This window comes from Myotis brandtii, unplaced genomic scaffold (genome assembly GCF_000412655.1).
Source record: "Myotis brandtii unplaced genomic scaffold, ASM41265v1 scaffold54, whole genome shotgun sequence".
Lineage (NCBI taxonomy): Eukaryota > Metazoa > Chordata > Mammalia > Chiroptera > Vespertilionidae > Myotis > Myotis brandtii.
Window position 1 is genome coordinate 2,003,954 of NW_005369989.1, and position 16,971 is coordinate 2,020,924.

A 16,971-nucleotide genomic window follows, 5' to 3' on the forward strand; every position below is an offset into this window, starting at 1 on the left:
TTAAACCCTTATCAGTGATAATATTGGCAAATATGTTCTCCCAAGCAATGGGCTTTCTTGTTGTTTTGTTGATGGTTTCTTTTGCTGTACAGAAGCTTTTTATTTTGATGCAGTCCCATTTGTTTATTTTCTCTTTAGTTCCCATTGCCCTAGGAGCTGTATCAGTGAAGATATTGCTTCAGCATATGTCTGAGATTTTGCTGCCTATGGATTCCTTTAATATTTTTATGGTTTCCCGGCATATTTCACAGACCTAGAACAAACTCTCCAAAAATTCATCTGGAATAAAAAAAAAAGACCTGAATAGCTGCAGCAATCCTGAGAAAGAAGAGCAAAGTAGGAGGGATCTCAATACCAGATATCAAGATGTATTACAAAGCCACTGTTCTCAAAACTGCCTGGTACTGGCACAAGAACAGACATATAGATCAATGGAATAAAATAGAGAACCCAGAAATCGACCCAAACCACTATGCTCAAGGAGGCAAGAACATACAATGGAGTGAAGGCAGTCTCTTCTATAAATGGTGTTGGGAAAATTAGACAGATAAATGCAAAAAGAAAAAAGAAACTAAACCACCAACTTATACCATACACAAAAATAAACTCAAAATGGATAAAGGACTTAAACAAGTAGTAATGTTTTAAACTGCCATTTGGAACAGTAGTTTTACCCCTATTCACCTCTTACCCATCTTAGAGAATGTCAAAGACTGGACACTTTCATATAGTAGGTAACAGGAAGAGAGTCATTGCAAGAAAAACTAATATTTAGTGAGCACTTATTCTATGCCAGCCACTGTTATCAGCACTTTTGGTAACCCCATTTAATGCTCACAGTAACCCTGTGAGGTAAAGACCAGTGTCATCATGTTATAGATTTAAATAGATGCATATAAATTTGAATAAATAATCAAAATCGATATTTAAAAATAGATTCATATTATCATAGACGATGAAATGATGCAAAGAACTCATAAGGTTTAACCAACCAAATATACTGGGGCTTAATTGAGATTCAAGCCATGATAGATTGTTGTCACAGTATGTTATTTTAACTCAACACTATATTGCCTTGGTTTCCCAAAGAAATGAAAGTTGATTGAACTAGAAGATTTGATATATGTATCTTCTCTATTTTAGAGGCAGCATGATATCATAATTAAGCACTGCACCAAATTTGCATGATAGCTTCTCCGTGTTATTATGTTGAATCAGAATCATCCTTCCTGGAATCCTAAAGAATAGGATTTTAGGAAATCACCTAATTTAGTCCCATCAGTTATACCCCATGGGACAGCTCAAAGAGATTGAATTTTATTCTTCATGTAACCCATATTTTTAAAACAAAGCCTAGAGCAGGTCGTCTGCAAGAGATGATTAAATAATGAATATGTGGTAGACACTTTGTTGTAGATGAAGTACCATTGGATAATTTATTTACTTATAACAAGCATTTATTTGACTTCTATTGGCTTTGGTGGCAGTCATTGAGAATACAAAGCTCAGTCTTTATCCTTAATTAACTTACAACATAATATATTTTTAGTAGTAAAATAACCAACTAATAAATACATTTATTTTTATTTACCCTACAAGCACTGATAGACAGTCTGAACTTTTCAATTTAACACTCTCCCAAATCCTGAAAGGTGATCATTACAATTCTCATTTTTAGAGATAAAAAGACTGGCCTGGGGAAGTTGTGTTTAACTGCTCAGGGTTGCAACACTTAGGTGAGCACCAAAGCTGGATGCCAGCCCTGGTCAGCCTGGCACTAGGTCTGAACTTTTCCACGCATCCCCAGAGTGCGATTTACTTTGATTACAATCACAGGCGATCCCCTCTCAGCCACCTATGACAGCCTGACAGGTTTATTTCTGAAGGCTCCACCCAGTGATTATTTTGGGAAGCACATTCTCCAGGTATAGAGAAGAACTGGTGAAAAAAGATCATCCAGGTGTGAAATGGGAGTTCAGAGCTTTGTCCTTGGTTTATTCCTGCTCCATTGTGTGTACACCCATGTTCATTGGTGTTTTTAAGTGTCTTCATTGGGCTACGGTAACTTTTTTTTTTCTCTCTCTCTTTTTCAGGTATGGAAAAATTGTATCGACAAAGGCAATTCTTGACAAAAACACAAATCAGTGCAAAGGTATGTGTGAGGGCATCTGTACCTTTAGCTCTGGACTGTGCTGTTACATTGAGAGCCCCGCCCAGGTGGAGGTCCAGGCACCGGCTGCACAGGGTCATGATGTACAGTATATGGCCAACCTCTCTGATATTGCCGAGGCTTTGCTGAGTTGTATTTCTAGTACCATTGCTCATTAATTTTTTTCATTAACAAACAAAATGAAACTCACAAATTAGAACAAGTACCAAATTGCTTTCAGCATAAAACTAAATTACCTCTTAACAACTTTGGGTTGTCTGGTCTGAATGATATCATCAGTGATGCAAATTGATTTCCTATATAAAAATGAGGAACTCTGGGGAAAACTTTCCCATGCAAAACACATTTTAATTTATCTGTTCTTTAAAGCTTTAGCAACATTGGTTGACTAGGAATGAATTTACTGATGGGCCCACTGTGTCTAAACTTTAGCTGTAAGCACCTCATGGGATCTCAGATTTGGTATCTTATTAAGGCTTTTTCTATTTTTGGAGGGGGGGAATATTGTTGAAGTTATTTGACTGTGTCTATGGCTCATGTTTCTTCATGTCTTGGAATCCAATACTCTTAAGGGTTGCATTATATTATTTATGAAATCTATATGGTCTCTCTTTCATGACTCAGTTCTTACTGGAAAATTGGAATGCTTCCTGTAACATGTTATTTGTTGTTCCTCTAAACCAGTCGCTTTTATGATACTGAGATTAATAAGTAGGGTAGAGCCAAGATCATTCTAAACACTGTCCCTATTTCACATATAAGTATAATGTGCAAAAGTCTTAGGAATGAATACTCCTACACTGCAGATCACACACTTCATGTCTCTTATAAACTTAAAAAAAAAGCACTAGGTAGTCAGGTACTGCGAGAAAAAAAAAATAAGACACGGTTTCCGTCACCTAATAGCTCAATTTCTAGTTGAAAAATCAACCATCAAGAAAACCAAGAAACTAATACTAATCAAATGATTAGGATTAGTCTATCAGCCTAATATATGTGAGAGTGTAACAGGTATCTACAAGAGGGGTATCTGCAAAATATTGTGGATAGAGAATATGGAGACTCCTTTGGGGCAAATTAAGTTTATAAAGGCAAAGTACAATGATAGGCTTGAGAAAGGTTGATGTTTAGGAGAAAGAATTTCAGAATATAATTGATCAGACCCACATATCTGGAAGGAAAGGAAGGAAGGAAGGAAGGAAGGAAGGAAGGGAGGAAGGGAGGAAGGGAGGAAGGGAGGAAGGGAGGAAGGGGGATGGAGGGGAGGGAGGGAGGGAACCACCTAGGGAAATCATTTAATATGAAAATATGTATGAGTAATATTGATATAGATGAATAATACTAATGAGTAATTGAGTTAATACATGGATGATGCTCAAAAATAACTTGTGTTGTCTGTCCTATAAAATACTGGCAATGTTAAGCAAAACAAGAATGTTTGTATTGAGGTGGTAGGATTATGGATGATAGATTGTTATTCATTTAAATTTCTCCAAATCTGTTATATTGTCAGTGAAGAGGGGGGATAGCAAAGTAGTGCTTTGTCTTTGTAAAATAATATCAGATGAAACTAGCAATGAATTAGGAGAGAATTTTACCTTTCCTTTTTTAATAGGCAGAAGTTGAGTTTGTCTTGACCTTTCTTTAGGAAAGAATGAAAAGGGTGTGTGAGGTGGCTTTTTCAAACAAAATCACTGAGAGCATTGAGCCTGTAATTAGAGAAAACAAATTGGATTTGGACTTTTCCTAGACACTTGCTTCTAAATCATTTGCAACTTTGCCTCCAGACTAAGACTATGCAATCAAAACCAAATATTATGAAAACTGGATTCATTAATGTTGTTTCTAAAGAAGTAGTATGAATTCAATTTTTCACAGGCTGTTGAACATGTGGCATATTATATGCAAGTTAGTGTTTAGGGGGATGAGAAAGTGTATGCACTTGTCTCCTTAGAGATGAAAACAAAAAGCATCAAAATTAACCATGCTATATTAACCCATACTCTAGACTCTTACTCTACCTTAGCATGTAAATGAAAGGATTTTGTTCTGTCTGTATCCCACTCACGCCTATTATTTCTAATTTAGCATATTAAATATTTTAGAGGGTTTTATTATTGTTGTTGTTGTTATATGTTAACTTTGAGAAGTCTTTGTAATAAATGAAAAAATGTACTTATAATATGTTTTGGGAGTTATACAACTGCTTATTTTTCCTCAAAAGTGTTACATAGTTATGTACAGGGTGAGGCAAAAGTAGGTTTTCAATGGTGAGTACATGAAACACAGAGTTTATTCTTGTATTATTATTTATTAATTTTTGTATTATTTTCCATATGAACAACTGTAAACCTTCTTTGCCCCACCCCTGTATTTACTCAGTATTTGTGATCACTTTTTTTTATATATATATTTTATTGACTTTTTACAGAGCCTGTATTTACTCAGTATTTGTAATCACTTTTAACATACTAGTATATATTAGGCAAAAGCAAAACTATCCATAAACATTTAATAAAATATGTAGCCTTGCTGTTTTAAACATATATTTATAATTGATTGCATTTAATACTATAACCTACCTGTCTAACTCTTTTGCAGTAATTATTTTTATTGGAAGAAATTTAAATAATTTTTATGAAGTTTAGTATAGCTTAAATAATATGGTATAGCCCAGCCAGCATGGCTCAGTGGTTGAGCGTTGATCTATGAACCAGGAGGTCATGGTTCGATTCCTGGTCAGGGCACATGCCCGAGTTGTGGGCTCGATCCCCAGTGGGGGGTGTGCAGGAGGCAGCTGATCAGTGATTCTCTCTTATCATTGATGTTTCTGTCTCTCTCTCCCTCTCCCTTCCTCTCTCTCTAAAAATTAATAAAAACATTTTTTAAAAAATAATATGGTAGGAATACATTGCTTTTGCCCACAATCTTAATATTACTTTTAACTAATCCATGTCTTATAGATTAACAGAAATCCTTATGTCCAGATATTCTTCTTCTATCTTTCAATACCTTATTTTTAACATCAGACTTATATTAATATGCATAAAATTCTCTTTTCATACCTCTACTGGGCTATGTCAAGTATTTCTTCCAAAATTCACCTTCTCAAGAAGCCCTCAGTAGACTCTTCCTATCCTATTTGAAGAGTTTACAACACCACCTCCTTTGAGTACCATCTGGAAGCAAAGATCCTATGCTACCTTACCTCTCATACTGTTGTGATTAGTTTGAGTCCTTCATCAAGATTATAAATTACTCAGAATACAGGGAAGCGAACCTATTGGCAAGGTATGGAGGAAGCAGGATGGATCAGAGTGGATCTTAGATTGTAGAGGCCTTTTCTTTCTCTCTGGGGTCCTTTGATGCTGCATTATGGAAAGAACAGACATGGCTAGGTATATGTCTTCTAGGCCTGTGAACACCAGGGCTACCAAAGACGTTCACATACACATGTTTCCCAGAGTCCTTCTTGAAAAGTAAGCATTTGTACCTAAGAGTATTTATTGTCAATGCAGAATTATTCTTTTCACTGGTTTGAAGTTATCTATTTTTTTTACTGATCCATGATTTCATAAATATATTGGAAATTATATATTGTACTACATGTTTTAAATAATATGCAAAATATAATAATGTAAAATAGACAAACATAATACAAATATAATATGGGAATGTTCCGTTTATTACAATTTATGTAAACTTGCAAAAACATAATATCCTTTCAAATATAGGATTTCAAAAAATATGGATTTTTTTAAACCCCACCTAGTTCTTCAAGGGTTTTCCAATTAAAGTCTATACCAAGAAAATTTCCAAATAATAATCTAAGTTTTCTTGGACAAATGACAAAATATCTCTAAACATTGCTTTTCTCAACTGTCAAATGAGGTCATCTATACCTACGATTTTAAAAGTATTTCTCAAAATTACATAGAGCCATGTTTGTAAATGTGTCTGGCACATACATCAGGTGAATTTTTCTATGGCTGTGGACCTGGATTTCTTCTCATAGAAACCATATTGTCTAGAGCTCGTTCATATAATTTAATGCAGTCCTGAGTACATATTACGTATTCAAGGAATGAGTATTTCATGAATTGACACGTGTTTGTTGACATTAGTATTGTTAATAGCGAAAAGTATAAGTACATAAAGAACATTTCATTCACACATTTTGGTGTTGGCTATATGAGAGCCCTCAGGATTTTTTCAAAGCCCATAAACCCGATGTCTTTGAGTAAAAGCACATTCCGTCACAGTAGCAGGTGGTGGAATTCATTGTAATTGAGTTGGATAGGTTCTGAAAACCAAATGCTTCTTAGTTCACCCTTTGTTATACTCTTTACTACATTGTTTTGTAAGTTCAAAAGTAAAAAGAAAACCAAAAAAAAAAAATCTGAAGACTTCTGCTTCCTTAGTGTTGGAAACCACAGTAAAAACATGGATTGTCATTTAATTTGGTGGCTGCCATTGTTCTTGTTGATTTGTTGGTTATTCATTTTGCTAATGAAATAGTGATCTTTTTTTTCTTTAGTAAAGAAATGAGAACTTTAGAGTATGAAAGAGAAAAAAAAAACCCTCATGAACATGGCATTAAAAACAAAACAAACCCAAATCCCAAAACTATAAAAACCTAAGTGGAATGTGAAAGATGAATGTATCATTTGTTATGGTTCTGCAAGTGGCTGTAAGTGGGATCAAATGTCTCTTTAGTTATAAAATATTGATGATATAAAGTCCCTATTTCATATGATCTTTTAAAAAACTGGTGTGGTTTTCTCTCTGTTGTAGAATATGAGAAAATAGCAAGGTCTGCATTTAATTTGTACTACTTCTGTTAAGAAAAGGGCAGTTCATTTAAATTACTAGGCATCCAGATAGACCTACTGGTCATTCTGCTCACATCAGCCCTGAATTGGAAGAAATCTGTATTCATGAAGTTTCTTTGGAACACCTCTATGCCACCTTTGAAGATACAATTTCTTTTTTTTATTAACTTTTATTTTTTATTTAAGTATAGTTTGGTACACAGTATTATATTAGTTTCAGGTAATCAATATAATGATTCTACACTTATACATCTTACAATGTGATTGCCTCACTAGGTTTCTGTAATTGCAAAAACATCACAATATTATTTTAATAATCCAATCACAAAAGGACAAATATTGTATGATTCTACTTATATGAGGGACCTAGAGGAGTCAGATTCAGAGAGACAAAAGACAGAATGGTGTTTGGCAGGGTCTAGGGGTTTGGGGAGATGGGGAGTTAGAGTTTAATAGATAGAGTTTCCGTTTGGGAAAATGAAGTTCTGGAGATGATGGTGGTGATGACTGCACAAAAGTGTAAATATATTTAATGCTATTGAACTATACACTTAAAAATTTGTTAGAATACTATGTTTTGTTATTTTATCACAATACAAAGCAAACCAACAAACTCACAGAAAAATAAGTATAATAATGAAAGTAATTACAGTTATAATTTCTCCCCCAAAGAAAATAAGAAAGCTTAAGCTGCAGATATCACAGCTGTCCACATTCTCAGGATGTGCCCACCATAGGAAGGCAGGAGCTGAAACAGAAGATGTCAGGGAAGCAACTGCTAACAATCTCACTAGGCATTGGATTTGAGGGTGATGTGAGAAATAAGCACATTTGATATCGTACTAAATGAAATCAAGTGGCAAAAATCCCATGAGAAATATACTATGAGGTACCTTGGAATTTGTCTTTGTGCCACTATTGTTACAGTACATAATTAAAGTGAAAACTGTAGATTTTTATCAAATGAATGACTGAAAGAAATTTTTTTCTGAATAAGGGAATTATGTGGGGTAGAATTTAGAACCCCATTTTTAAAAAATGCTATTACAACACTGTGGTTAAAAAGTTTCTCAAGGATTCTCAGGAGATAGTTTTGATTTCAAGAGGTTAAAGTTCAGAAAATCTCTAATTTCACATATATAATATAAAGAAATTATGGCTAATACTATACCTTTTCATAGAGAAACAGATAATGAAATTGATAATGATTTGATTAGAGGAAAACTTTTACATTTTACTTTTTAAATGAAAATCACATGTATTTAATGTATAAAGCATAATTTGACATACATATACATAGTAAACAATTACTACAATCAAACTAATTAACATATCATTTCCTCACATAGGTACCGTTTTTGTATATGTAATGCGAGCACCTGAAATATATTTTCTTAGAAAATTTCCAGTACTCAATGCTATATTATTAGCTGATTTTATGCCATGTATTAGATTTCTAAACATATTCATCCTACATAGAAAGCAACATTGTACCTTTAAATCAACATCAACTCATTTCTTCTGCTTTTTTGCCTGTGATAATCACTTTAGTGCTCTTTGCTCCTATATACTTGACATTTTTATGTTGCACACTTAAATAATATTGTGTACTTTTTTTTCTCTCATGTCTGACTTATTTGACTTAGCACAATGCCCTCCAGATTCATCCATGTTCTTCCAAATGGCATGATATCCTTCTTTCAGGCTGAACAATATTTGTGTGTGTGTGTGTGTGTATCACAATTTCTTTATTCATTATTCATAAATGGATGCTTATGTCTGGCCTATTGTAAATAATGCTGAAATGAACATGGGAGTGCAGATATATCTCTTTAAGAGATACTGATTTCATTTCCTTTGGGGCTATACCTAGGAGAGGTATTGCTGATCATATGGAAATTTTATGTTCCGGTTTTGATGAACCTCCATACTGTTTTTCATAATGGCTTTATCAAATTACATTCCCACCAACAGTGTAAAGTGGGGTTTCCTTTTCTCCACATATTCACCAGCAATTGTCTTTTTTTAAAATAGCCATCCTCACAGGTATGAGGTGATATTTCATTGTGGTTTTGACTTGGATTTCCAGGATGATTAGTGATATTGAGCATCTTTGTAACTGAGCATCTGCTGTTACATAAACCAAAGAAATCCTGGAGAAGTTGTTCTGCCATAGATAGTGGTCAGGGGCTTTGAGGTTTGCTTCTACTGTGTGAGAATAATGTAAGACAAGCAATAATGAGAAAAGTTACATATACAACTATCAAATGAAAGCACAAATATGTATGTTTGAAATCTGTGTGAGAAGTAAATATTGCTACTTTGCATCATTGTAATTGACCTATTATGTTCTAGTAATATAGACTATCATTATAACTATATACAACCTATTACATTGTCTAATTCAGCTTATCTTTCCTCTCTTTATGTCCTTCAAAATTTACTGTTGGAGGGCCAATTCTGTAATTCTGCTTCTTGTTGGAGAATTTTTTTTTAAAATGACACGTAGTGTCATTTTCCAGATACAAGGTTTCTGTTATGTAAGTGAACTTTTTTGTCGACAATAAAAAGTCCGCATGGTACATGAACTGGTGAAGACATCAGATGTAAAGGCAGACCAGAGACTGGTTTACCTGATTTGGAAGAAAATTTTATGGTACCTCTTTAACCCGTTGTTTTTTGTTGTTGTTGTTTGTTTTGTTTTTGTTTTTGTAAAAGCAAGGGCTATCACCTAAATTTTTACCTTTGTGTTTCCCATCTGAATTCCCTTCAGCAGAGAAAGTAAACTCATCAATCAGTTTTCCACGAACCTACCAACCAACTAATCATCCAGTGAACAAAAAAAAAATTAAAATAATAAACAGGAAGTGAATCCAAACAAAGAGTTAGGAATAAGGACTTTGGCTTGTTTACCTAGAACAGAAAAAACCTTAAGGGAATGAGCTGGAGAATGAGTAGGTCATGAGCTATAGTTCTCAGAAATACGGTAAGCTGTGGTTATGGAGGCAGGAGATACATCTATGCTAATATGTTGTGCAACCCAGTTTTGATCAAATAGTTGTTCAGCAGGCTGGCATCCAGAAGTCTCTTAGAACATCCTGTAATTCATCAAAAGGGCAAACGTGTCTAGTAAAGAATGTTGTTTGACTGCAACCCTGCTTAAAAGTATTTAGATGCGAATGTTTTTTAGAGGAGGCTAAACCACTGTGTTATTTTCTTAAAACCAGCCCACTTCATTTATTTATGTACGTGTGTGGCTCCTAAAGGCATGCATATCTTCAACTTTCAATAGCCTATAGCCGTGGTCGGCAAACTGCGGCTCGCGAGCCACGTGCGGCTCTTTGGCCCCTTGAGTGTGGCTCTTCCTAAGCCTTAGGAGTACCCTAATTAAGTTAATAACAATGTACCTACCTATATAGTTTAAGTTTAAAAAATTTGGCTCTCAAAAGAAATTTCAATCGTTGTACTGTTGATATTTGGCTCTGTTGACTAATGAGTTTGCCGACCACTGGCCGATAGCATTGTGCAATGGATATCAAGTAACCTCAAAAGTTATTATCTTCTCCATTTTACTGATGAGAAAACAAACCTGGAAATGCTGAATAACTTCTCAAACATCATCTAGCCAGCATTCAAATAGAAATCTAAGTCTGCCGAAGCCTATCTATCCTCTTTTTGCTTTTCCTCACTCCAAATAACCCCCATAAGTAAGACCTGCAGTAAATGGCCTTGGATGATAATCATCACAAGCAGACACGAGCACAATGTTTTGAGTTTGTGCAAAGGTGGACGGTTTGGAAGTAGCATGCGGTAGTTTTTACCCACCCCCTTCCCACCACTATAAACAGTATGGGTTAGGCGTCCTAGTTCTGTTTTGTCATTTAATAGAGACGTAAAAGAGCATGCAAGATTGTGGCTTGAAAACAGAGGCACCTTTTGAAAATATTTTGTTCATTTTATTTAGAGTAATTTTTTTTTAAAGAATGGTTTTCTGTTAACTGCAATTTTATACTTAAATTAGATTGATAAGTGTTTAGCCTTCTACATGTTTTAGCTTTAAAGTGAGGATCAGTTGAATCGATTTTGTGTGGGGAAAATATCACATAATTAGGGAGGGTGGCAGGCAGAGTGCAGCTGCCAGTTTCTCTCACTCTCGGGATTCAGGATTCAGAAAGAGGCATGTGCTCTCTTAAAGGGCCTATGTGGTCAAGTTTCACGGCAAATGCTCTCTTTCATCTTATTTAAGTTCGGTTTGGCTTGCCTCCCTTGTTTGCTCATGGGAATAAGGTTAAGACCTCTGAAGAGGCCACTTTATCCCAATTCCTTACCCAGGCTCCCTCCTTTTCTGTAAATAGCTTGCACTTACTTGTGCAAAGTGTTTGGGGTCATTATCTCCTTGATGGATGCACCCAGGAATAAACAACTATTTTCTATTTGGATTCTGAAGGTATGATCAAGTTTAATCAAAAAGACATTTTTTTTATGTTTTTAGTTTACCCATGAACCAGTTATTATGGAAAAACATCCAAATGTCTGCTAAGGTCAGTTTTTTCCTTTCTCAACCTGTTTTTTTCTCAAAGGTTCTTCCCCTATCCTCATAATTTCCCAAAATGTCTGCTAAGGTCAGTTTTTTCCTTTCTCAATCTGTTTTTTTTTTCTCAAAGGTTCTTCCCCTATCCTCATAATTTTTTATTGTCTCAAGTTGCCTTCAAATCTCTAACTCCAACCCAAAGGCTGCCTCGTCTCTCATTTTGGGGGGAATTTTAAAGAAACCTTGAGCATCTGTGCTTAGTTTTTTTTTTTCCAACAGATCTATCCAACAGGCACATGTTTTACTACCTCAACCTCCCTAGAATCCCCTGCCCAGGTTTGAGTCTCACGCTTTAGAACTCTTGGTTTGCAACTCCATTTCTTTCTTGTCTGTTCTGTGAGAGATATGTGTCTTGGGCCTGATGTTCTACTTCCAGATGCTGATCTCATCACTGGCTCCTACTTATTGGGACTTGAGAGAATTATTTTACTTCTCCAAAATCATTATTTGCATTTGGTCTGTTTTTGTGGATGGGATTTTTGTAGAAAGTACCATAATAGCAAGGCAGCCACTGCATATATGTAACCCAAATTAACTCACGCTCAGGTAGGGCATGGCTGTGCTTTGTCAGGTTTATGTCTATAGGCAACTATGAAGTCCCTGTACATTGGCATCTATATTCCTTCAGAGTTAACAGTTAGACTTGGCATTGCCAGAGTTCCTTGAAATTTTTGGACAAATAATGGAAAGAAATGAACAGTTTTTTCATTTGGTTTTAATGCAACCGTTGAAGCCTTACCTGAAGCCCCGTGCTGCAACTGGTTTCATTCAGGCTTTGCTCTCTAAACAGTTTGTAGATGGTTGTTCAGAATTCGCAGCCATCATTAGCTAACTGCAAACATGTGGGAACAGAGGCTATGACCTTCAGATCCACTCCAGAAATTCAAACTTAGTCTCTGAGTTTAGAGAGGAAATGCTTCTCTCTCTCTCTCTCTCTCTCTCTCTCTCTCTCTCTCTCTCTCCACAAATTGGGACTGAGGTTTTGACCAGGTCGCACATGCATCTGAGCTGTCCTGGACAGCAGGGGAAAAATGGACCCCCTGGATAATATGTGCGTCGTTAAAACTTGACCATGTCCTTGCTCTAGGGAGCAGCAACTCACTTAAAGTGCAGGATTTTTTGTTTTTTAAGACACAAAACATGGGCCCAAATAAAGTGAAAAGTATTGATCACTGATAAAACTTTATCTGTGAAAGTCAACCAAAAATTTAATTTAGAGGGACAGTGGAGATGCCTCCTATCTGTCAGCTCTATTTAAAAGCAAAGGTGTTGTTTTATGACTACCTAACAAGGGTTACTCAACCAACTCATATCATTTTTTTCTAAAAAATGATATTTTAGTTGTGGAAAATCTAGACACATGAATGTAATTTTTGCATCATATTACTGAAATCTCTGAAATAAATATGCAAAAATGGGGAGTGACTTAACCCCAGTGAAAGCAATGGAGTATTTGATAACTATTTGAATGGTAATTATTAAGACTCTGAGGTAGCATGGAAAACTGGCTAGAGTGGGAGAAAGAAAAATAGAAAAAAAATATGCATACTCTGCTAATAACTAGGTCAAAATATTATTTATGATGACTACTGAAGATACTTTTTAAAATATATTTTATTGATTTTTTGACAGAGAGGAAGGGAAAGGGATAGAGAATTAGAGACATCAATGAGAGAGAAACATCGATCAGCTGCCTCCTGCACACCCCCTACTGGGGATGTGCCCGCAACCAAGGTACATGCCCTTGACCGGAATCGAACCTGGGACCTTTCAGTCCGCAGGCCGATGCTCTATCCACTGAGCCAAACCAGTTAGGGCTGAAGATACTTTTTCTTGATAGGTATCACTATCGGATGACATTTATGTCTTCTTCTCTGGATAGCGTATTCTTTGAATGAGGGACCATATTTTACTATACCTGCAAAACTAAGATCTAGCATACAACAAAGGCTAATAAATATTTCCCAGTTAATCCATGAAAAGATAACACATGTCTAGAAAAACAACAATAATGATTAATGTGAAAGTAATTTAACAGTATTAAAATGCAACAAGGAGAAAAAATGTTCATTTATTCTATAACGAGACAGTTTAAGGATGAATTATCTTCATTAAAATTCAATTACATGTGTAAATTTTTGGGTCTCTGTCATTTGGAATGATATGGCAAAAATAGTAGACTTCTAACTCCTTATTGTGGAATATAAGGCCTTTCATGACATGGCCTGTCCTATCTCTAGCACCAGGATGACTGCACTTTTGTATAACATGAGCCCTGCACAACTCTGAAACCGACGGAGCACTCACATTGTAGTCCATGTGAAATGCACCACTGGAGTTGTACAATGAGCAGCCTGTGGTCATGCTGATGACCCTGGCGAATTCTCATCTCTTCCCACCATACCCAACTATTTCCACCTCAGATGCAAAGACACTTGGGTATCTGTTCTTTTTGCCTGAAACGTCACCTGCCCCCCATCTACATACTAGTATATAAAAGCCAAGCAACCGGAATGACTGAATGACTGGAACGACCAGTTGCTATGACGCACACTGCGGCGGCCAACCGACCTGATCGGGCCCCGATTGCCCCTCCCCCCAGCCGGTCCTGCCCCCAATCACCCCACCCTACCTTGATCGGGGACAGGGCTGGCCAGCCAACCTCCCACAGTCCCTCCCCCTGGCCGGCCCTGCCCCCAGTCGGCCTCCATCGGGGCGGCCCAGCTGGATCCCACCCGGGCATGAATTTGTGCACTGGGCCTCTAGTTTAATAATAAAGTCTGGTATGTATTGAGCATTTACTAAATACAGAAATTACACTAAGCCATTTTTATATATTATGGCACTCTTTTCCAAATTGTTTTTCTTATCTTCATTTTATAGGTGGGAGAGACAAGGAACTGGGCCACATCTGCACAACTATGAAATAGCAGATATGGGATATAAATTCAGGTCGGCTTTGTTCTAAAGCCTGGTTATTCTATCTCATCCCTCCCCTAGGCTATCTCTGTGTTCTTCCTCGTCTTGCAAGATTCAGCAGATGCTCATCAAGTCTTCAAAGCTTTATCTTTCCCTCTATCCCTGCTCCAGCTGACTTAGATACCCTTTTCCTGTAATCTTAATAAAACTCTCAGTTCTCCCAAAGTCTAGCCAGCTTTTAACAAACTGGGTACAATTGGTGACTTTTCTTTCATGTTCCTCTTACACCATGGCCTTATCAAGAGCAAGAATTATACACTTCTTCAGATAATAAAAAACAGACTACATCTTATTTATTTTTCATTCACTGTACTTAGCACATGCTTGACACATGAAGTAGTTACCCAATGGATATCTGGAGAAATAAAATAATGAATGGCTTAACCACATCTTAGGTTCTCAGTACATGGATGTAGCACCAAGAAATCATCAAGCGTGTGATTTGGGTTGTGATTAGAAACCAGAATAAAATTGTAGCCATTTATCACCCAGCTGCAGTTAGCACAAGTTCTTGTTAAGAACTCTTGGGGTTAGGGTTCTTTTACAGATTCCTTGTCTTGTTTTAAAACAGTGCTTTCATCATGTCCCTTAACTACTTTGGGACTTGCTATTCCATTCCTTATCAAGTCTAAATCCCTCAGTATGGCCTCAAAGGGCCACCAAAATATGTCTCAACTCACAATATTTTTCATTCTGTTCCAACATGTGCCTTTAATGTTAAGCAGGCAGTCACTTTACTCTCCCAACATCCTGGTTATACCCCTCTTGGGTCTTTACTCAACTCATCCCTACCTCCCAGAAGCCCCTTCTCTGTAGCCTTCTTCCACTGCAAACTAGACTTGAATTACTGGCTAACTTCAAATTCTACTTTGCCAGTGCAAGCTTACCTGTTTACCTTAGCTCTTGGTAAAGTCTCTTTTCAATGAATTCATATTGCCCCTGTCAGATAATATACCATCTAAAGATATTGTTGACTATTTCCAGCAATGCTTTAGTTATGCTAGCATGGTTTTCCCTACAGAATTATTAACAAACACCTTGCATTTCTCTTGTTTAAAACTACAAGGTATTGAGTTCCCACTATGTGCTGGGATCTATGCTGCATGTTTTACAAACATCTTATCTGGAATAGATTTGAGTTGCCCTTTCGGTAATGACAAAGGAGAAAAGCTTTCAATGGAGAATTGATTAAAGTCAAAAGTTGGTTTCTAAAAATAACTTTGACCTAAATTTAACAGTGATTCTAATGATTCATTGTTGTATTTGAACAGACGACAGCATACAACTATTTCTGTGCTTGGGTATTTCATATGACTTTAATATTTAGTACAGAGCATATGCGCAGAACAGTTTTTACTCTCCTCGGATAGTTGGTGCCTGTGTGAGTCTCTCTGTTTGGTCTACGAACTACTCCATGTTAAAATACCTCGACCCTATAGTTAGCCCAACACTTTGCCAACATCTGCTGTTGGTTATAAACAGAAACCTGGAAAAAGAGTTTGGATTGGTAGGCATAAAAAAGTAGAAGTTATGGACCCTACTCATAGGATCACTATATAGGCCTTTATTTGGAGACTATTGCTCAATCATTTTCCCATTTATAAGAATAATAACTATGAGATTTTCATATTCTGACTTAAAGTTGAGGGTTCCACTGTGTCTTAGGAAAGAATGAGAACACATGAGTCACAAGACTAACTGCAAACAGAATTTCATGTCTGCCCATGTTCTCAGTCACTGTGCTGACACTGTGCTCCTGAATTAGGAATTCCTTGAAGAGCAGAAGTTGACAAGTAAAAGGGAGGTTTTTCCAGTAACACTTTCTTTAAGTTTACATGCAATTAAAATTCTAATGTTATAACAGACACATTAGATATTTGTGATTCATTTAGTGTCAGCCTCCCTTTTCTTATATTTCCTAAATTTTTTTATTCAGATTTATTAAAAATAAAGGCAAGAGGAAGAAAAAATGGGAAAGCCTACACCATGGAAAGGTTATCTTCTCTATTTCTCAGCAGATGCTCGTTCCAATCATTAAGGACATGGAGAATTGCTCTGTCATTTTTATATTATGCTGGTTAGTAAATAAGTACATCGCATATTTCTAAGTTATGGGTATGAGCATTTGAAAAGGGTAAAAAAAAGGCAATTTATTCTTTAGCTGCAACATGTAATGAGTGTAATAGGCACATTTTTATTCTCCTGACATTATCTTTTGAATTAAATTATTATCTAGAGGCTGTAAATACTGCCTGAATCCTTCTTGAATTTAATCGTTGCAATCTATGAGACTGTCCACAAGTATTCCTGGAATAAGTAACTTAAATAGTCTTAAAACTTCAAGATGTAATATCAGTGTATTAATGTAATTCCACTTATTTAAAGTTTCCACTTGATCT

General features: G+C 36.1%; 1 protein-coding gene across 15 annotated transcripts in view; it reads left to right on the top strand.

Annotated features, from left to right (window-relative positions):
* RBMS3 (RNA binding motif, single stranded interacting protein 3) overlaps positions 1-16,971 on the top strand; it is a 965,283-nt gene that overhangs the window by 526,069 nt on the left and 422,243 nt on the right. For all 15 annotated transcript variants that reach the window (XM_014549237.1, XM_005878038.2, XM_014549230.1 and 12 more), the window contains one exon: positions 2,094-2,152. In XM_014549237.1, the coding sequence (XP_014404723.1) occupies positions 2,094-2,152 (59 nt within the window). The remainder of the gene's footprint in view (positions 1-2,093; positions 2,153-16,971) is intronic.